The sequence below is a fragment of the Polistes fuscatus genome, unplaced genomic scaffold, assembly GCF_010416935.1.
Source record: "Polistes fuscatus isolate 324 unplaced genomic scaffold, CU_Pfus_HIC Scaffold4, whole genome shotgun sequence".
Taxonomy (NCBI): domain Eukaryota; kingdom Metazoa; phylum Arthropoda; class Insecta; order Hymenoptera; family Vespidae; genus Polistes; species Polistes fuscatus.
In genome coordinates this window covers 2,559,999-2,583,543 of record NW_025113118.1, presented here as the reverse complement: position 1 = coordinate 2,583,543, position 23,545 = coordinate 2,559,999, and the positions used below count along the sequence as shown (strand labels likewise).

Here is a 23,545-nt window from a genome sequence, read left to right as displayed (position 1 = left end):
TGGACCTATAGGGTTGAAGCTTAAAATCAACTTACAAAGTTGAGCTTCATCTCGCATAGAAATAATTTCCAAAACGGGATTTCGTAAACGAACGATGTTGTAACTTTTACTAAAACTCCGATAGGTTTCCGGAGGAAAATGGTAACGATATTTATAGATAGTTAGAAATTTTCAGTAGGTTAACGATGAGTTGAGTGTATGGGACAATTTGCTAATGAAAATTAAACGGTACTTGTGATTACGATAAAACGAGTGAAATATAACTTTCGAATGATATCGTTATAGACACGGATATCAAAATAGCTACATTTATACGCTCCCCAACAAGTGCCTATTTAATGGCAATGAATCACATTTATTTATAGTATTGTGCTCATTATATTTTAGTTATTCACATTTCAATACTAACTCGTGATTCTTTCCACGAAAGATAAAATATCAACATATTCGTCGGCAAAATAATAGCTATAAAAAAATGAACGATAAGAACCTGACAAAAGGGGGAAAATAAGAATCAATGAGATATAATTATTAATTTTTCTTCTTCTTTTGGGGCTTTGCAAGATCCTCAGTTTTATACACTGATTGTAAAGTTGAAATTACTTTACTGGCATATGTTTGGATATTTTTATATTTCACAGATATAAAATTGATCTGCATTGCGAGCTAATATAAACAGTTCAACGATCAAATGATACTCTTATATCTGCCGTTTGGTCGTCAATCAAAAATATTCCGTGTATTCTTATTATCTTCTCTATTTTTAAGTATATTTATTTTCTTATTATTTTCCTATTTCATGATCTAACGAATGACAGTCTCGAAATTATACTGACACAAACTATTGAAGAATTCAATTTTCATTCGAAATTTACTCATTAAAATTGTAACGCTGTATTTAATGCTTTTTTTATATCCTTATGATTTTTCTCGTGATATGTTAAAAATGAAATATTAAAAAATTTTGAGAATGTAGATTTAAAAATGTAGGAAATAAAAAGGTCGGTCAGCATCCGGTGGACGATCTCGCGTGTTTTCTACTCACACAAAGAGCGTAGACGTGGTTTGACGGTTCGGAAGGAACGACCGTGTTATTTACATATATTACTGAGGAAAAAGAGGAAATAAAGAGAAAAGAAGAGAAAAGAGAAAGAAGAAGAAGAAGAAAAAGAAGAAGAAGAAGAAGAAGACGAGAAAAGGTGGTACCCGGAGGACACAAATTTATGGTTCGTGCAGGTTCTTGACGGTCTCTATTTAGAAACGTTCTTTCTGAAAAGCGTAGCTTTCGTCTCACGAAAATCTTCTCGACTCTTCTGTCCGTCTCTCTCTCTCTCTCTTTCTCTTATCCTTATTCTTTATCTCGTCGCTACGTTGGAAGAGGCCACTCGTGCGCGGCCAATTCAGTTAATTTTTCCGTGGTGGAAGCCAAGAAGACGATTTTTCCCGCTCCTTGCCTTTCTAGATCTTTAAGTTTCCCCCTCCCCTTCCTCTTCCTTTTCTTTATCTTTTTTTATCTCTTTCCTTTTCCTCCTCCCTGCCGTAATCCTCGCGTTAACTTTTTTCTCTCTACACTCTCCTTACCCTTTCTTTTCTCCTTCAACGAAGTCACGCCGCATTCACCACGTATTGTTCCTTGAAATCGTCTTCGAAAGGTCTCTTATTCTTCTCTTTCTTTTTTCTCCGTCCTTTCATTCTTCCTTTTTAACGTCAGAACTGTCTCAGAAATTTTCAAGACGAATGATAGAGAAAAAGACGCTGAAATGGTGGATCAAGAGGCTGACTGTTTCTGACAGCCTATGTCCAACGAGTTTAAATATTACATCGTAGTTAAAAACGATTTAAAATTAACGATAGAATGATTTATTTTATTTTGTTTTTAACAAAATGTTAATAATCCTATATATCATTAATTTGTTTAAACCCATCAAAACCATTTATATGTTCGTACTGTCATGTAAGGATCCTTCAATTTTCGTATTATAAACGCACACGTGCAAGCACTTTCTAAATTGCTTGTGATTATAAGATTTTATTCTTCCAAGCTTCTACGTTGTAAGGGCGAAAGGAGTACTATCAAAAAAACACGAGCTCGATTACTAATAATTAATGATATATTCTTTTATTCTGTTACGAATTTTAGCTGTTCTTCTCTTGGTCTTTCATATTACACTGAATAATTACTTGATTCTGTTAGCTAGCCTATCTTTCAATATTTTTTCGGAATTCCTTCGCTGCGATAGTTCTTATGAACTTAAAATATAGCGACAGATAAACTTTCTCTTAAATAAACATCTACGAAGGTCTTGTGATACTGTGATCTATCCATACTTAAGACTCATGTAAAGAATAAATTGTAAGATATTCCAAAGAATTCGTCGCAGTTGCGATCGTTTCAAGATATTTACTTACAATTATAGAATTAAATAAATAGAGAACAACACCCTGTCCACCCTCCCAGCCCCGCTCTTCAAACAAAACGCGCACAAATGTAGTATATACTAATGTTAACACAACACCACCCAGATTACATTTTTTATCGGCTCACTGAAAATAGTACTCTTCTCCATTTATTTTTCCAATAAACTTTTTTTTTGCAAAACATAAACGTTTTACTTTGTTTTGTCATTAACGAAGTTTGTTTTTTTTTCTTAAATTCTAGTCTCTTTATATTTTTTTGACGATGGTACAACTCGATAAACTTAAAATACTAGTATTAATAATACATTTTCCATTATGTTTGTTGTTAACAATGAGGAAAAAGCTATACGCAACGTAATTCGCTTATTACGGATGGATAATTATAACGACAGATTATTAATTTTCTACCATTGTGTTCAATATTTTTTTAGGAAATAATATATTCCTTCCGACCACTTTTTATTTCATTTGATAACTTTACCGATAGCTGTCGCTTTTTAATTCGAGAATCTGTTTTCTTTCATTCTCGTTTAATTCTTTTCCGCCTCTCATACTTACAAATTTGTAAAAATTGAACATTTAAAACGATCAATTAAAAAATTCGATAAAAATAATTTTTCAGTGTATTTATTAACTTTGAAAAATATTTTAAAGAAGTTTCAATAATTTATAATTTTGATCATAAGCGTTTTAATCATACTACATATTTATCATACATGATAAATCTTATCTTATACTTATCTAATTTTATAGAGGGTCTTTCGCCTAATTCGACCACTTAAAATATCTCGTTTAATTCGTAGGATAGAAAAAAATGTCAGAGGAAAAAAATATTCTGTTTGAAGGTACCGATATAGTGAAAGGTCGAATTCTTTTCCATGGTCATTTTTTTTAAGATATCAAGGTCATCGTATTTTTTTTAAATGGGACTGCATACTTATACTAGAATATTCTTATAGCCTATAAAAAAACAAATCCAACGATGATCAACATGTTGACCATTAGATGATCTTTACCGAGAAAATTGTGAAATGTTTGTCAGGAATTTCAGTACGCGCTCGGAGGACAGTAAATGAAGAAACAAATGCAAATCAACATAACACACTCATAAATGCAAAAACGAGTGTGTGCACTTATCTACGCACGTAAGAAGTCATACTTCTTTGGCGTACCAAAACGAACATAACCTCAATAACCTCAAAAATAACTTAAAAGAAAAATAATAATAATTATTATATTATAAAAAAAAATAATAATAATATTATATTATATATAATAAAGAATAGAAAAAATATTAAAATATAGATATCAGTCCACACTAAATATAAAGGAGATATATCGAATTACTTTATGCGTCAACGGCCATGGCGCTGTGATAGCATTGGTGTTCGATTAAAGGTCGGGGTGAATAACAGTTTTGACGAAGTAGTACAAAATATGGATCATATATTTTAACAAAACACAAGAAAATAGAACCAAATACCAGTAAAAAAAACCCCCTTTATATATATATCGTCGCACTTAAAACTTAAACACTTCCTGACTTCAGGCTTATTATAAATTATTCGTACTTATATGCATCTATCCGTATATCACTCTTTATGTAACTCTCTATATAAGCCTATATAACTTTCAATATTACTCTCGTGTATATACTGCTCGTGCATACTCTTCTAAATAAGCCCTTATTCCGGTCTGGTGTCCGTGTTTTATACCCCACATATAGTGGGAGAGGAAGGACTCTCCTTTTCCTACAGGGCGTTTTCTTATTAAATCACAGATTCCCTATTGGTCATCGATATTTCTTTCTTTTAACGCCTGTAACGCCTTAGCGAGAGAGTATCTTTCACAGCTATCGGAATTTTACCCATTTAAACTTGCATGTGTTTACATAAGGGGGAACGACCATGAGACCCTTTCTTTTGAGGAGACCGAATATCTTAGAATTTTATTTTATTATATTATTTTATTATATTTATTATAGAATTATTTCTATCGCCTGTAACCTAAGCTTTTAGATTATATTACTTATTTATTTAGGTTTTTTTTTCTTTAGATTATCAACACCTTTAGAATTCTTTATTCCCATAGAATTCCTATACAAATAGTTTCTATCTCGTCTGTTAGTCCAGTCAACGGGACTGGAAAACTGAGCAGTTTTCCTCGATCTCAGGAAAGAAGGTGAAAACTTGATATAAGGGTAAATAGACGACGCTGAATCGAATGGTGCTAATTTTTTTGATCTGAGTGGTGCCGTTTTTGAGAAAAAGGGTAAAAAAGGATAAAAATTGGTAAAAAATGGCTTTATCTTAGAATCTAGGCATTTAATCGAAAAAAGTTTCAAACAAAAGTTGTAGAGAATTAAAATATACATAAAAAATGTTCTATGAGTTATCTTCGTATTTTCAAAAATAAGCGAATAAAATTGGATTGAAGATGGGAAAATAATTGTAAGAGTGGGGAAGCAAGTCCCGCCTCTCAGTCGGCTTTTACACGCGAGCGGGCTAGTGTGCGTGCGAGCGTCCGTGTGTATTTATACACAACGAAGGATCTTCGGCAATCTTCGGGACTCTCGGTCTTGAATGCAAGTGAGAGTGAGAGAAGAAACCGATATTTCCCTTTTCTATTTGTTTAGGCGATAACGAGTATTATTGTCCTTGGCCATCGATTGTTGAGCGTTCTGATATTTCTCTTTTTATTTTTTCTTTCGGTAGCAAGAATTTTACGTCTTGGCCATCGTGCGTCGAGCGTTTTGTATATCTATATATCGGCGTATAAGCGCGGCATTTTTAAATCGAATCTTGATGCTTATGGCACGCCGTTTCTTTATTTATTGTCAAAAATAATGAACCTTGAGTAAAAAAAAATAATTAATTTTAACAGAAACTATTATTATTTAGTTGAGAGTAAAAATAATGAATTAATTTTGTGTCTCGCCATAAAATTAATTAGAATAATTAATTGATATAAATTCTTTGCCTCACAAAAATTTAAATATTTTTCCTATTAAATTATGTATTTTATAAAATTTTAAATTACTGACTTTTTGTCTCGTAAAAATTTATTAGTGTATCAAATTAAATACATATTTGAAAAAGAAGAATTTTATAACCACACATAAAATTAATTCAAGATATATAGGAAAGGATATTCTAAAAACGTGGAATTTATTTTTTGTCTATACATAATTTTAATTCATTTTTATCATATTAGAAGAAAACAGTAATGCATTCTGATTCATCTTCGAAGTCTTAAGAATTCTACGAAAAGATTGAACAATTACCAAGTGGTGCGTTAGCGTAAGTAGTAACGTCTTCGCTTCTCGCGCCGGTTATTAACGTTCGATTCTTCGTGGGGGAATTATTTTTTTTATAAGTTTTTCTATCCTTAACAAGGAGACGGTCAGTGAGTCCCACCTCAGATTTTTTTCAAATTTTGCACTAACGATATAAAATTTATTAAGAAATCAACATTATTACGCGAGTAATAAAGTTACTAATTATAAATTAAATAATATCCAATAAATAACAAAATTTAATTTTTAACGTGCCAAAACGAGACATTTTTTAGGATGATATTTACAGGATAAATTTGTAATTTAAGTAATAAATCTTCCTTTATTTGTGCAAAATGTAAAAAAATTTATTGCTTTTAATTTTTTGTAATAATTTCAATTTTTTTCTATATATAATTAGAAATTAGGAAATGTAAAAACAATTTATATAACCTAAGGATAGAAAAACTTGTAAAAAAAATAATTCCCCCACGAAGAATCGAACGTTAATACCCAGCGCGAGAAGCGAAGATGTTACTACTTACGCTAACGCACCACTTGGTAATTGTTCAATCTTTTCGTAGAATTCTTAAGACTTCGAAGATGAATCAGAATGCATTACTGTTTTCTTATAACATAATAAAATGAATGAAAATTATGTATAGACAAAAAATAAATTCCACGTTTTTAGAATATCCTTTCCTATATATCTTGAATTAATTTTATGTGTGGTTATAAAATTCTTCTTTTTCAAATATGTATTTAAATTGATAAACTAATAATTTTTACGAGACAAAAAGTCAGTAATTTAAAATTTTATAAAATACATAATTTAATAGGAAAAATATTTAAATTTTTGTGAGGCAAAGAATTTATATCAATTAATTATTCTAATTAATTTTATGGCGAGACACAAAATTAATTCATTATTTTTACTCTCAACTAAATAATAATAGTTTCTGTTAAAATTAATTATTTTTTTTTACTCAAGGTTCATTATTTTTGACAATAAATAAAGAAACGGCGTGCCATAAGCATCAAGATTCGATTTAAAAATGCCGCGCTTATACGCCGATATATATAGATATACAAAACGCTCGACGCACGATGGCCAAGACGTAAAATTCTTGCTACCGAAAGAAAAAATATAAAAAGAGAAATATCAGAACGCTCAACAATCGATGGCCAAGGACAATAATACTCGTTATCGCCTAAACAAATAGAAAAGGGAAATATCGGTTTCTTCTCTCACTCTCACTTGCATTCAAGATCGAGAGTCCCGAAGAAGAAGAGAGTCCCGCTCGCACGCACACTAGCCCGTTCGCGTGTAAAAGCCGACTGAGAGGCGGGACTTGCTTCCCCACTCTTACAATTATTTTCCCATCTTCAATCCAATTTTATTCGCTTATTTTTGAAAATACGAAGATAACTCATAGAACATTTTTTATGTATATTTTAATTCTCTACAACTTTTGTTTGAAACGTTTTTCGATTAAATGCCTAGATTCTAAGATAAAGCCATTTTTTACCAATTTTTATCCTTTTTTACCCTTTTTCTCAAAAACGGCACCACTCAGATCAAAAAAATTAGCACCATTCGATTCAGCGTCGTCTATTTACCCTTATATCAAGTTCTTACCCTCTTTCCTGAGACATGGAGGAAACGGCCCTCGTTGACTGGACTAAAACTTCGTGGTGTCGTTTTTACTGACGCTCGGAAAAAAATCACTCCCATCACATTTTTCCAAACGCGCCAAAAGAAGGTATAACTTCAAAAAATCTTCTCATGTACAAGAGACAACATTTCACAATTTTCTCGGTAAAGGTCACTTGATGGTCAACATTTTGTACATCGTTGGACTCATTTATTTATAGGCTATAAGAATATTCTAGTATAAATATGTAGACCTATTTAAAAAAAATACGATGACCTTGATTTCTCGAAAAAAAATGACTTTGAAAAGAAATTCGGCCATTCACTATATCGACGCCTTCGAATAGAATATTTTTTTCTTTGATATTTTTTTCTATCGTACGAAATAAACGAGATATTTTAGGTAGTCGAGTTAGGCGAAAGACCTTGTATACGTATGTATATATGTAAAATAATTTATATTATATAACATATATGTAGAAGTGGTAACAGTAGCTTAAGAACAAAGCGGCATGATATGAGTAATCGGTAAAGATCCATAGAAAAAAAGAACATAAGATAAATAGCTGACAGTCGTTAGGAAAAAAAAGTATGTATAGGAAAGTACGTTGTAAGATGAAGAAGATCGTTTTGGTTCAAATAGGTATTTACAAGATGTATAAGGTGAAGGATAACGTTTTAGTTCAAATATGTTTATTTACAAGATGTATAAAGTGAAGGATAACGTTTGATTTAAAATATGTTCGTTGACAAGAGTTAGAGGGAAAACCGACTTGTCGCTAACGGCAGATATATAAAGGAGCGGAGAAAAAGACTGCGAGGAGCAAGAAGAGTAATAGAGAGCAAGAAGAGTAATATACAGAGAACAAGAGAGAGTAATATAACGAGCGTATATCGGGTCGGTCAGAAAACGAAATCGAATTAAGTCGAATCACTTTACGTTGTCTAAAGATCGTGAGGCATTTTTGTAACATTTATTTCTATCTTCTGTTTTATTAAATATTTTATAGTAGAATTACCCTCGGTGTAGGTTCATTATACACCTTTACACCGAATCCAAATCCTACATATATTCTAATTTTTAATAATAAATAAAGAGAACAATAGCTTTCAGTTAACATTTTTTAAATTTACTTTATTTCGTTAAATTATGATTTTGATTATTGTGAAACAAAAATCTATAAAAAATCTGTTTCAATTAATTTAATAAATTATTTTAAGTTATTACAAGATTAGAAATTGTTAATTACAAAATAGAATAAATTATTAATGCAACAGCAAAATTGTTAAAATTGGATTTCTCAACAAGTTGTACAATATTTAAAAAGAACGTATAATGTATTGTTAATTCTTTTACTATATGGTTTTATGTCTCTATTTATTTAGTCACATTCAGTATATTTCCTTTTCCTTTATCTTTTCTCTCTCTCTCTCTCTTGTTCTCCCACCCTGCTACTTCTTTTATAAATGATTCATCTAGTTGGAATGGAGAAGCGTCGCTCATCCAGTCGTCTATCAGAGCTGAACGTATTAGCTACATCTTCAATTTGTCTGTAATATTGACACATATAATAGTTCATATAATTGCTAATTTGAATTGAAACAAACAAATAAGGCTAAACACTTCAACATTTCATGTGTATTAAGAACATTTGCCTACAAGTGAATTGTTAAAATTTTAATTTAAAAATATTTGTTCCTGTGAATGTGGATAAAGAAACGTAAAAAAGAATATATTGGTATAATCAAACGAGTTTATTCGAACGTTCTTAAAAGTGAAAATGTCTGACATAAACGCTAAGATCAAGGAATATTTCAATGCACTTGTACCTAAATTAGTGAGTCATCTTCGAGATGATTTCGATAAATTTGAATACGAATTTAGTCAACCTGAAAATAGTATCTTTGCCTCTGGTATTTATTTCCTCACAATAAAGTTATGGATTAAGAATGATAACAAAAATAAAGATAAAAAGGAATCTAAAACAACGATTATGCGATTCTTAGCTAAAACGTCGATCACGACTGAAGCCGTGCAACAAATTGCTAATTTACAAAAACATTTTCACAACGAAATTATGTTCTATCGTAATTATGCTACAGAGAACGATAATTATCCAAAATGTATTTACATCGAAGTCGGTGGCTTGCATGAAACATCGTTGATTTTGGAAGATGTATCTAATCGAGGTTACGCTCTCCATCCACAAAAAATCAATCTACCAATGGACGATATTCTTGTAGTTATGAAAGAAATAGGTAGATTTCACGCCAAAGGATACATCATGAAGGAACAACAACCTGAGAAATTTTTTAACCTGATCAATGATATTCAAGAATGCCGATACAGTGATGATGATCAAGAATCGTCACATCATTTTAAATATTTAATCAATTCCGTAGGTATCAGACCTGTTGTGTATTTACGAAAACATAATTACAATCGAAATGTTTGTGACAAACTCGAGGAATTTTTAAAAGACGCTTATAATAATATCACATTGAAAACTATAAAACCTGTTGAACCATTGGCCGTATTTTGTCACGGTGATTTCACTATCAACAATATGTTATTTAACAAGAACGAGAAGGAAGCTCAAGTATTGCTGATCGATTTCGCTTTAATTCGATACAGTTCACCGACGATCGATCTTTCCACGTTTCTCTGTCTCTCTTGTATCAATCAAGTGAAATACAATAACATTTCAATGGTCTTACGAGCTTATCATGACGAATTGACGAGATGTCTTAAAGAAAATGGTTTGACTGATTTAGATAAATACTCATATGAAGCTTTCTATAATGATTACGTCGAGAATGCTCTTTTTGGTTATACTATAGCAACATTTTTCTTACACATGCTTGTAAACAAAAATTTTCCAAAGATACCTGATGTCATGGATAAAAGCATAGAAGAAATTTCGGAACTAGCATTCGTATCCGGTGATGATGAAGTTTCCAAATTATTGGCAGACTTATTACTCGATTTAAAGGAACTAGGATGCTTTAATCATGTTTTATCATAATGTTATCAGATTATTCGAAATATGAAATACCTAATAAGTTGATAAAATAACACAATAAATGCATGCCATCTGTTATCTATTAGATTGTGTTATAATAAAAGAGGCGTTTATGGAGTACTCGGATTTATATTTATATACTAATAATCTATCTATTTATGTTCCATTATTAAAATTATTTTTAAGGAAAAATATTTCAAGCAAGCTTGAAGAAAAACAAACAACCGATAAAATTAGAATTTCCTTTAAATAAGAGTTTACAAACTTTTTATTAAATAAAGTATCGATATTTCTATCATCGCTGTCACTGAGATGAAACAAAATATAAAAGGAAAAATAATAAAAAAGATAAAAGCGTTTAAAAGTTCATGCAACGTTTATCGAATACATCGAACAAAGCGTTTTACCTTCGCGCTGGGTAAAGAAGAGTTGTAGGATGCGCAAAAATTATTATTCTTCCAAGCGTAGTGAGAGAGACTGGGCTGGTATCTGCCTTTCAAATAAAAGCATCCTCGTGTCGTGCTGTACCGTACTCCTGTACGCGGAAAAAACTTTGTCATTTCCATATATTTTTCCTCGTGCATCTTGGCGTGCGCGCGTTCGCGCGAGCGACTTGCAGGAAATTCGTTTATCACGTCGTAGCCTGAATTTCAAACGCCGTCAAAAATTTTCTTTGCTTTTGCTATAAAAGAAACTAGCTAGAAAGAAAGAGAGCGAGAAAGTTGTGTGTGTGTGTGTGTGTGTGAGAGAGAGAGAGAGAGAGAGAAAGAAAATGAAAGAAAAGAGATTATGCAATACCTCGTTCAGTGTTCTTGCACGATCATGTAGGCGAACGAGTTGAGATAAACGATAAGAAGAAAAAAAAAGGACGAGAGATAAAGATAGTGCATTCAAAATAATTTTATTACAATTAGACGCGAATACGTGTGAATATTCACATGGTGCGATTTTAATCATAAAAATGGGATACCTCTTTGGTAGGTCAATTCTAGTGTAATTTGTAGAAAAACGAGAAAAAACTTTTCTGAAAAAATTTCATTACATTGTAGTGAATCGAAAACATGTATACTTATATTTATATTTGTACGAATGTATACATACATATATATATATGTCTGCTGCAAGTGCACTTTGGCGTAGCCTTCAAGCATGGTATCATATTCCGTAAAATCGAGTCTACGTTGGCACATACATACATTGCATGCAATTTATGCGAGGTTGTATCGATCGACGTGATATCGGTATCATAATAACAAGGAACTGTTCCTAATGGGAGAAATTGAATACACGTTGTATTACTTATTGTTAGAATAATCAAAAAATAGTATAATCAAATCGATAGATAAAAACGATACATACTGATTTGTAGAAATTATTCATAATGATAAAAAATAATTGACCTTGAAATTAATATTAACTATTATAAAATATATATTTAAATAGGAAAAAGTCATATATTTTTATTTCCTTTTTTTTATAAATGTATTAAAAAAAAAAAATTAATAAAACATTGTTTAACTAAATTTTGTGAGAGTTATCTTTTATTTTCTCTTTTTCTTTCTTAAAGTAAATAATCATTTTTATATAATCGTTCGTGCAATAAGAATCATCTTCTTGCTATTAGAAAAGTGTACAAGTTTGATCGTTAAACTCGAAGAATTCAACGTTTCGTACGCTTTGCCGACAAGTTCGAGAACTTTTTAAGAGGTCGAAAAGAGTTTAACGATCTTTAACGACTAACATACAGATAGTCTTGCGTGAATGATAGAGAGAGAGGGGGGGGAGAGAGAAAAGATAGAAATTGGTGCTCTGTATACTCGAACGTTTTAATCTGAGGAAGGGTCACCTCGTTTCTTAAAGTTGAAAATATTAGGAATATTTCAAGGAGAAAAGGGAACGTTGGGCGTTGAAGTCGCGAGTCGCATGCTCCAAGTTTTAAGATGCAATATTTCAGAACAGCTAGAAGAGAAGAAAGCAAAGAAGGAGAGCCCTTTAATGCGACAAAGCAAATAACCTTCGGTCTAAGAAGATTGCGAGGGAAACAAGGTCGGCAGACGATACGAGTGTGCTGCAGAAAGAGAAGCAGAACTTCCACGCCCCTTTTTCTTTTTTTCTCCTTTTTCTTCTACCCTCTTTAACCTTTCTTCCTACTCTTTTCTTCAAGTCTCGTTCTACCCACGCAGAATCTTGATAAGCAAGACCGGCTAGATAAATAAATTCTTTTCTCTCTGTCTCTCTTTCTCTTCGTGAAAGTATTCCACGAAAAGCTTTTCTACCAAAATTTCCTCGACGATTCTCACGTGTTTTCTCTCTTTAATTTATTTGAAATATTCTTTTACAAATTTAATGATTTTTAAATGTAATTTATGATTCAACGATTTATTCTAGGAGTATATGATCACGCGTTTAATATTTTCTATAACTCGGAGAATATTTTTACATATTTTAAGTTGAGATTAATGATTATAATATATTTGATTTATATTATATTTGAAAATATATAAAACATTGTCATTTCTATATGACAAAATGAAAATAATGACAAATATAAAGATATATCCCGCGTATATCTCACACCTTCGGTTCCTTTCAATATAAGAATGATCGATGATTCTGAATAAAAAGGTTTCAATAAAAGGGAAAGGAGAGGTCCTGGAAGGAAAGATCGAAATATTTTCAACTCGACTCGTGACAAATAACTTTGTTCCTAATTCGAAATTAATTCCGTCCTAGTCGTAATTTATCGTTCTTAGAAAATAAGACAAAAAAAGGAAGGAAGGAAGGAAGGAAGGAAAAAAGAAAGAAAGAAAGAAAGGAAGAAAGAAAGAAAGAAAGAAAGAAAGAAAAAAAGAAAAGGGAAGAGTAGTGTTTCGGCACGCGAGTGTACATGTATAGACCAACAGAAAACCTTGGATTACCGATAACGTATTATCGTTTTATCTTCGATACGGTTGATCGATAAAGCGAAGAGAAATATTCGTTCTATTTTTAAAAAGGAACAAAACGATCGGTGATTACGCGAGCTAAGTAATAAGAAAAATTGATGTTAAATCAATCTGACGCATACACAATGTGCCGTTGTAAAAATGAAAAATGAACGTTTTTCTATTGTATAGACAAGTTCTCCACTCTTCAGACAATTAATTATTTTTCGCTGTGAAAAATAAAAATGAAAATCGTTTATTATCTAATTATTCTTTGTAATTTCATTTACTAAACTACATAATTGCTTAAATATTGTTTAATTAGAATTTTTACGAATGAAAATAAAAGTTAAACTAAACGCATCAGCTGACCGGACCAAATGTCCTGGACAATAGTATCGAATGGTTCAAAAAGAAAAAAGAAAAAAATAGAACAAAAAGGAGTGAGTGTCTTTCCTCTTTCTCTCTCATACACACATACACAATTTCTCTCGTTCGCGATACGTAAGTATGCAAATGCAAGAGTACATTTATCTCGGCACCACGCCCATGTATTTCCTGGGAGCTTCCGGACGCATTGTCGAGAGCGAATCGAATCCCCACACCCGTGGTCGAACCCGCCACCCTCAAGCCACCCTTCGAGAGCAAGCACCCACCCCTTCTTCATCCCGCGGAATCCCCGTGGTGCCGCCACCCCAGTCCGATACTCCGGAGATTTACGAGCAAACTAGCCTGCTCCCCAGGGCTAATAGACCGCCAAGTTATGGGCCAATTCAATTTAATTTCGAAAATAAACAACCGCCGACGGCGACGTAGGTCAATTTATTCCTAAATACCGCGAACCACCCACCTACGAGATATTCTCTCTCTCTTCTTCCTTCTCTCTTTCTCATCTCATCTCTTACTTTGGTCCACTTGGACGTAGGACATTCGACCGAGAATAATGGCTGCCTTGTTTCTTTTGAACTAGGTATTGTTCGAATAGTAGTCGAAAAGCAATCCACGCGAATGTTCTCTTCAATTTTCAAAATGATTCTATAACGAAGTATGATTATTCAATCGATCTAACCAAGTTGATAGGGATATAATCAATTATTAAAATTCAATTGATTACACGTCAAGGATATTAAATAACAATTGAGTGTTCTTCAACATAGATGGATCATCGTGAATCGAGAATGCAAATAAATTTTAATGAAATTATTTCTGGTAAGTAAGTGTGGATATACATACATACACACTTATAACTGTGTATATTTTTCAGACAAGTTTTCATTATTTTGTATAGAAATTATATCGTTCAAATATTCGTTAATTCACTTATCTTGGATTGGAGAATAATCTGTGAGATTAACGTTAGGAGAAAATTCAAATAGATAGCGAGAGAGAGAAAGAAAAAGAGAGAGAGAAGGAGAATCGCGTAAGCGTAACGAAAAGTTTCGAATTCATCCGTTCTACGTAACAAAGCCACGTTTAAGAAAGACGAAAAGAGACGATTGGTTTGGGCATAGTTGTTAAGGAAGAAGTGGTCTAAGTTTAATGAATTTCCGCACTCTAACTTGTTCGAGCCGTGAATGATCGATGCCGGTTAAACCGTGAGAGTAATAGTATCTTGCACTCTATTATCTTTTTCTAATTTTTTTCTTTCTCTCTCTCTCTCTCTCTCTTTCTCTTCCACTATTTTCTCTTTCTAAAGCTTCTATAAAAAATAAAAAAAAAACGTCAAAGAGATCAAAATCGTTGGTATTGGGAATATTAAGAAAATCGAATTGAGTTATAAATCGAATTTGTGTAAAATTCAGTGATAAACAAGCCGATACAAATATTGGTCGATCGTTCGCTTTGATTTAAATAAACTAAAATTGGAAATTTAAACACTAACATATCTCATGGTTTACACATCTCTTTTAATCAAACTTTATGTGATTAAATTTTTCTCTCTCTTTTTTTCTTCCCAAACATTTTGACGATATTCTGATAGATCTAATTAGACCATAAAATAAATCAGTCGAATAGCTCGCACAAGAGAATTATGTATAGTTATGTATACCTATATCAAACATACCAAGGGGTGAACCTTTTTACGCGAACTTCCTGTAAAAGTTTTACTTCTTTCCTTTCCTCTTCTTCTTCATCTTCTTTTTATTCTTCTTCCATGATTCTGTGAGAACTTTTAATTAAAATCTCTATGCCTCTCTTAAAGACGTACGACGTTCAAATCGTAAGGACGTTCTTTCTTTAGATATTATACGAGGTAAGAAATCCAAGGATTGTGTTGTTTAATGATATCAAATGCAGAATTCAATATTTTGAATAAAAACACCTTCACAATTTAACAACCTCAAATTAAGTAAAATGTTTTAATGCTAATTGACATAAATATTAGTTTGAAATCTTTGGTTTCTTTTAACATATACATATTCATATGCGTTCATATTAATACATTAACTGCTATACCAATAATTCATATTCAGTTTATTACATGCATAATATATTCAATTATCTTTCTATTAAATATTATTGAAAAATAGTTTAATTAAATTATAAACTTGTCGATAAATTAGAAAGTATGTTATTTTTATTTTCTAATATTATTTTGAACATAAAGAAGATTCAGTAGAAGGAGTTATTGGCTGCCTTGTAGATTGGGTCCTAGATACGAAGAGCATATTCCACTCTAATCACATCGTTACAACGTCGTGTTGATCATCGCACGTGTAATTGCATCCCGAGACACACTACACATTCTACGTTACGCAGTCATCTCTCTCTCTCTCTCTCTCTCTCTCTCCATGTGTTCGATTTTACACGTTTCATCCCGTTCGTTGTCGTCCCTCTCTCTGATTGCGTTTCAACGTGAATTTGCATTTCTATCAACGAGCGATGATACGGCCGCTTTAATGTAGACTTATTTTGTCTAAATAATAACGTGAAAAAAATGAGAAATAAAAAATATTGCAGAAAACTTTTAACTCTTTTTTTGATTGAAGATGAGAAAATAATCGAACATTTTAAGTAATTATTATTCGTGTCGCTTCTTCTAAAAAATTGTATATTAAATTGTGATGAATATTGTAAATATCTTACGAGTAATAAATGAACATTTTTTTTTGATTGACAATACTCAAAATAAAATCTCATTCAATTAACTCATGCCAATTCTATTCTTTCTCTCTATCTTTCGCTATTCGCAACATCCTATCTTCATATCGTCGTTAATTTTATTAAAGTTAACTAATTTTTATCGAAATATTTCTATTCTATCGTGATTAATTGTTGTTCGATAAAATTACCCAATCGATTTGAATATATGTTAGAAATATCTTAAACATAAAAAATCGATAAAAATATATTTATTTTGAAATAAACACGAAAGAAAAATTTTTTGCAAAATAATTATAATAATCTTCAAGAATAATAAAAATAAACAGAAATAAAAATGACATTTGCAAATTTTTATCAAATCATTGAATAGATCCTTAAAAGATCTATAGTATTACAAACTTTTAGGATTCTGTTAAAACAAAAAAATTACGTGCACAATGTACACGTTTTTACTTCAAGTGTTAGTGCAAATGATGAGCTGAAAAATGCACTATCCAAATTCGATCATAATCGCAGATATACAAGTAAAAATGATTTTATCGGCTATTAGATATTAAATTAAATTTGTTACATATTATGAATTTATTTTATATGTGCATACGTGTGTGTGTACGTGCGTGCTTTATATGGGGTTCCTTGTTTTATTAGGGTTAGAACAATTGCTTCTACCATCTGTGCAGAAATCTACTACTGCATACATCTATACGATTCTATCGATTTTATAGAGAAATATTGAGGAGATAATGATGAAAGATGATATATAAAATTTTATCGAAAAATTCATTAATTGTTGTAAGCCAATTTTATTTGTACTATTTTTCCTAACAATCACTCTATTGATTTTCTGTACTTTTTTTTCTTACTATTATTATCATTATTATTATATCAGGATTCTTGATTCTTTAAATTAATGGTATGGACAAATTAAATATAAAAAGGCTTTGCAAGATATTATTAAATCTCTGATAAAAGAGTATGTGTCATAATTTTGCTAAATCAAGTAAAGTACGTTTATGTGTTTTATTAGGTTAACCAAACGCATTGCTTATTCTTGTTCTTTGCTTATGGTTTTAATAGTACGAGTCAATTCCATTTCCTTTCTGCTCCTTTATCTGAGTTTCTAACTTCTAATTCCAATGTCTATATCCATAGGTTATAGTAGTACCCATATCAAAAGTATAAACTGAGTTATGTTATTTTGTATAATTCTGATTTATATACACCTTTGCTCGCCCATTAGAGAAATAAGTACATAAGAAGTATTACACACATTAATAAGTTCTGCAACAGAGATGTAGACTCTTGAGAGTAAAGTGATAATTAATAAATAAATAACTGAATTGTTATTGTTAGTGTATTATTATTGTCATTATTATTTTGATAATATTTTTTTAAATATATTTATCAAGAAAACAAATCTAGAAATAAGTATAGTAAGTAATAGCTTTTCTTCGAAAACTACAAGTGGAAAGAGACGCTCATCAAAAATCTAATATGTCATGAAAAAAAAGTAGATATAGAGATAAAAAAATAAGGAACAAGAGAAAGGAAGAGTGAGAGTGAGACTGTAAGAAAGTAGCCGAAGGGCGAAGCCTATTCGAGAGCAGATTAGTCTATATCTGGTTACATTCCTTTCGACATACACATTCCTCCATACTGGTTTCAACTATGGCTTCGTATTAATAAGTACTCTATATCATTATTACATAGATTTCCCAAAAAATATTCGTAAACTTCGAATGAATATTACGATATAATGAATTTTTCATACTATTTATAGTATATATTATACTCGTTAATTATTGTCACAGAAAATATATTAAAATTAACTGGAATACCGAAAAAACAGTTCTATAGATTAAACGACAATATTCAAATAAATTAGTGAGCAACTATTTGAAAGAAAAAATATATTCAAATATTCGGCTATGGTATTTGTTGATTTATGAAAAAGAAAATTTTTATATAAATTCTTAGAAAAGTCTTAAAAGAAATATAAAAATCATGACAATGCCACGACAATTCATCTTTTCCTTTTCGCTCATCCTCTCTCTTTTTTCTCTTTCTTTCTATCTCTTTCTCTCTCTTTTACCATTTCAAGTAAATCCGAAGTTGTTAATCCAACTGTATTTATAATGACTCCTTTCTACTTCGCTACTTTCCGGAATCCAGAATTACTCTCTCTCTCTCTCTCTCCCTCTCTTTCTCTTTTTCTATATATACAATAGGTATATATTATCCTTAAAGTAAGGGAAGAAAAATTTCGCTTCTTTTTTACACACCTACAGATGTTTCGCGTCTTTTCGTTGGAACGCCGCTTAAAGAACGAAAATGAGAGAGAGAGAGAGAGAGAAAAAAAATAACTAATGAGAGAAGGAAATAGAAGAAAGAAACGTTTGCGCGAATGGCCTTCGAGGAGAAAAAGAAAAGGTACATAAAAGAAAGAAAAAATAGTAGTACCTGCCGCGAACAATCTCTGCATTACTTTCGCAACGAAAGACCAAGACACCCTACCCTCTTCTACTCTTTACCGCCCTCTCTAGTTCTCTCCCTTTCTCTTTGCTTATCTTCCTTCACCATCCGACTATTTCTTTCGCTTTGGAATATTTTCTAAAGCATCCACTGTACAATGGAGAACACCAAGCTGAAGGTGAAAATGCTATGTTCTACTCTTCTTTTTCCACCTTTCCTCTTCCATCCTTTAGCCCACCACCCCCTCCTCCTTCTTTTTATTTTTCGAGCTTTTTTCTTTTTTCCTTGGTGGTTTCTGTCTTTTTTTATTCAAAGCAACTTTATATTTATCGCGGTAAGGGCGGGGAGAAAGCCAGCTTAAAAAGACTGTTGCCGACAGGTCCTATAATTTAAGACTTCCTTTTCCACTCATGGCATAGTTCGTAAACGCCTCTTTTCCTACTAGGAATATACCTAACATTTACTACATTTTCTTCTTTAGTGGTTTTTCATTTTCATAAACAGGAAACTGGAAGAACGACAGATGGTAAGTGTATGTATGTGTGTGTGTGTGTGCGTGCTGGGGAGGAAAGAGGGAGTGGATCGGTTGGTTTCTTTCTCTTTTATCATGCTTCTTTGTGCAGGTAGACTGCGGTTGTTTTTCCTTCTTTTTATTATCGACAATTTTCTTACGTCCAATTATTTTTCTACGTACTTATCTATAAAATATATTATAATGATGGTTCTCTTTATTTTTCTTCCTTTTTTTTCCTTTTTCTTTTTCCATTCAACATCGATCCTTTATCTTTCCGTGGTTGTAAATTTAATTGAAAAGTAGTTCGAAAATAAATTGCGAAAGAATGCCCGATAAAATTTGTTTGTTCTCGTAATAAATAATAATAATTGTATTATAATCGATCGAATCACGTAACGTTGACCAGGCAAATAAAAGGTGCATTTACGGGAACTCATAAAATTCAATAAGTAACTCTAAACTCCCTGAGTGAGAGAGTTATAAAATCAAATCACTGTGAAAAGCTGCTTCTGAGCATAGATCTGGCACGACTAACCGTCGCTGTTAGTCTGTTTAACGAGTTCTACGTCTAATGACGGTATTATTAACGAGATCGAATCTCGCAAAAGGGCGAAGAGGATGCATCATTTTCATCGCGTTAATATTACGCTTTTCTTTTTCTTCCATACATTTTTACAGATAAAAAATGCGTGAGAAACTCTTCACGTAAAAATTTCCAACTATAATGTACATAATAATAATAACAATAATAAAAATGATGGCATATCTATTATCTATGACGGTCCTTTGTTTATTTTTTCATTAAAATATTTAGAAATAGAAAAATATCGAAAGGTGATTAAACGTGAAAAATTTTTCGACAAAATATTTCGAACGTAAAATTTAAAAAACAGTAATAACAATAATAAGAATAAAAATAAAAACGCGAATTTTATACACAAAGCAAATTCTCTTCGAGAGAGAAAGAAAGAGGAATTTCTTTTTTTCTCATTTCGTATTTTTCTATTATTTTATAAACATAGTCGTTCTATTATTGCGATCAAGCACGGCTCGTTCGTTTGTTCGACGTAATGCCGTAAAAAATAAAAAAATAAAAGACGAAGGGAAGGTAGGGTGATGAGATATTGTAACGGGAGTTGGGAGGCAGCTCGACGCACGCGTATCATTAACGAAAAATTTTTTCCTTTGTCGTACACATTTGCTAATTTAATTCTAGCTGGCGTCACAGGACTCGAATTTTCGTGAATATTTTTCTTTTATTTCTTTCCCTTTCCGTCGTTCGTTTACTTGACTTATATGATGTGAAAAATAGATGGAGGGAAAAAGAGAAGGGTTTTTAAACAACAACGATGACGACGACGACGATGACGACGACGGTCAAAAGGACGAAAAGGTGACCGTTCGTTTCATGTCGTGCCACGTAAAAAGCTTAAAACGGCTTTTTAACATTCGTCGCATGTGTACACGCGTACGAGTTAAATTAGTCGGTTCTCTACGTAGCACGACATTCACGCGATCATTTGAGACCGATAGAAATTTCTTTTCTTGTAAATTTCTTTCGACATTTTTTCCGGAAACTTTAGTTTATTCGAGTTAAAGGATTATGTATACTTATTACATATATTTTCTCTTCGTTATTTTCATTGTCTGAGATATATATTAAAATAAGTCAAAATAAAAGGAGTAACATGTCTTTTGTTTGAGGTCTCATTTTCGAGAAAATCAAATTCGAGAAAGTCAAATTGAAAATTCGAAATTTTAAGATCAGCTACTTACCACCAGAATTATAATAATTATGAAAGGAAGTGCACTCAATAAATTATTGTTATATCTCCTGCATCATCCTTCTGGATTGAAAATTGTTGATTTAATACTTGGCAGCTGCTGCTGAGTCATTGTCTTAGCTCGATGGATGGAGACAAACTAAACGTAGGAAAAATAAATCGTACAACTGGAAGCAAGATGTGAACATTACAGATAGTAATGAATACGAAAGCGTATGTAAAAGAAAATATTTATAGCTGAAAAAAATTGGAAAGCTATCATCTTTTCTTTACTTGACTCTAGTTCAATGTAAACATAATTCACAATTATTTTTCTCGAACGAATAAATATTATTCTTGTTTGTTTTTAAATTATTTTTATACGAAGAACTATCAGCCATTAATTTTGGTACAACCTATACGTATAATATGTAGAAATTTATAAATTATATAAAAATTCAAAGATTGAATATCTGTATTTATATCTGTAAATTTACTGAAATTTATTACATGTACATATTTATTACATATTTCATGCATGTAATACGTAAATGCAAGTATTATTATTATTATTATTACATAGTAGCTAAACGTATATACAACATGATATCTTTGCTAAGGTACTCGAATGCAAATGTAAATATGTTTGTAGGGTAACGTAAATGTATTACTTAACGTGTGTTCAAGAAATCATGTGTGTGAAAAGTAATCCCTTGAAGTTTCTCGTGATGGATGCTACGAGATGCAAAGCGATGAAACTGCTTCACTTGTAATTGTATCATAGATAGAAATATAGACAGAGAAGTGTTATAAAATCTAGTTGTACAGGCTTCTAAATAAAGCAAATACGTGTAGACGCATGCATTTAGTTTCATTTATCTAATTCTACTAACTCGAAGATAAAGAATCTTTTTGTTTGATTAACATCGACAAACTAGTTCGCGTCATGATGTAACAATTATCGATCACTATCTTTTGATATTTATTATTCTTGCTTTGTGTTAAAAATAAATCAATATTTAATTTTTAACGCTTGCTTCCTACGTCGACATTTGTATATTCATATTTAATATTTTTTACTGATACAAAATTTTAGGAATAAAACAAATTTATTGTTTACTAAAATATAGTAGAACCGTTAGTATCCGACGATTTAGTATTCGAACATTCTATTATTGAAATTCTTTATCATCCAAACACTTGTGTATACACTTTCCTGCTTACAACATAAATTATTGAAAAAATAGTCGATGATGTAATACTTCCTCTGTGCAATATTATCTCTTTTTTATTTATTTTCACGCACACATTTTATTACAAACATTTCGTTATTGTATAATTTTTTAGAATTATTATCATATCCTTTATTTTAAATACAAGCTTACAATCATGATAAAAATTAGTGTTCTACTATACAACAATTTCTCCATCTGAACTGTTACGTACAAACAGGACTAGATTTACAATCTTCTAATAACAACTCTAAGCTGTTGTTATTAATTCATTCTTTCCATACAACTCGTATACTAATAAAACCAATTATATTCTATCCTTATCTTCGTAATATGTATGGCTTTTAAATTTTTTATTGTACGTTAATTTATCATCTACTACGGACTTATCTATGCACATACATAAGTGAAAATTTATTTTTTGTTTAAATAAAAAATAATTTGAAATATGTTATATACATGCATACGTTAGTATACGTACGTGCATATATTACCAAGAAAGGCAGAAATTCATACACGGGATAGTAGTAAAGCGCTTGTGGAGATAGGGTCGGAGATAGATAGTACGAACACGTGAGATCATGTCGACGATATCAGGTTAGCTTCCGGTTTACAGGTCTCATTATTTTCACGTTAGTCCGAGGAGTACGGTTATTCCACGTTTTCTCGTGGAGAGGGTTCGAGACTCGAAATCGTAACCATATGTTGTCTATTTGCGTTTCCTAGCACACAACCGAGATAGATATTATTATCGATAAAAATGCTAACCACTTTATTTGCTTAATTTCCGTTAAAGGCCATGGGCCAATAGTGGGAGTAGTAAGTAATTCATTAACGAACAAAACATTTCTTACAAATGAAAGAAAAAAAAAAATTATCGAATGATTGTTAAATATAAATATTTTTTTATTCCAATTGTTCGAATTATTGAATACATTTGGTGCTTTTTGAATCAATCAAAAGGAAAAGTACTTGAGATCAGGTTATGAATAACAATAAAAAAGAATGGGGAAAAAAGCTGGAAATATATATATGCATAAAAAGTAAAAATAAGAAAAGAAGGAAAACTAACTATACAAGTAATCGATCAGACTAGGAAGCGTTCCAATTGTTGGTACTTGTAAATTGGTGATTAAAATTCTCCAAGGCCAGGTCGAGACGGAGCT

General features: G+C 31.4%; 2 protein-coding genes across 3 annotated transcripts in view; one reads left to right on the top strand and one right to left on the bottom strand.

Annotated features, from left to right (window-relative positions):
* The window catches only part of LOC122520939 (zwei Ig domain protein zig-8-like), a 299,078-nt gene that overhangs the window by 121,497 nt on the left and 154,036 nt on the right, over window positions 1–23,545 (bottom strand). The gene's annotated exons all lie outside the window — the stretch shown is intronic.
* LOC122520938 lies at window positions 9,029–10,489 on the top strand. The gene has a single exon (XM_043641267.1). The coding sequence runs from the start codon at window positions 9,128–9,130 to the stop codon at window positions 10,370–10,372; it is 1,245 nt and encodes a 414-aa protein (XP_043497202.1). The 5' UTR covers window positions 9,029–9,127; the 3' UTR covers window positions 10,373–10,489.

What these genes read in the sequence shown, in the direction of transcription:
- LOC122520938 (XM_043641267.1), top strand. Translation starts at nt 9,128, where the DNA reads ATGTCTGACATAAACGCTAAGATCAAGGAATATTTCAATGCACTTGTA.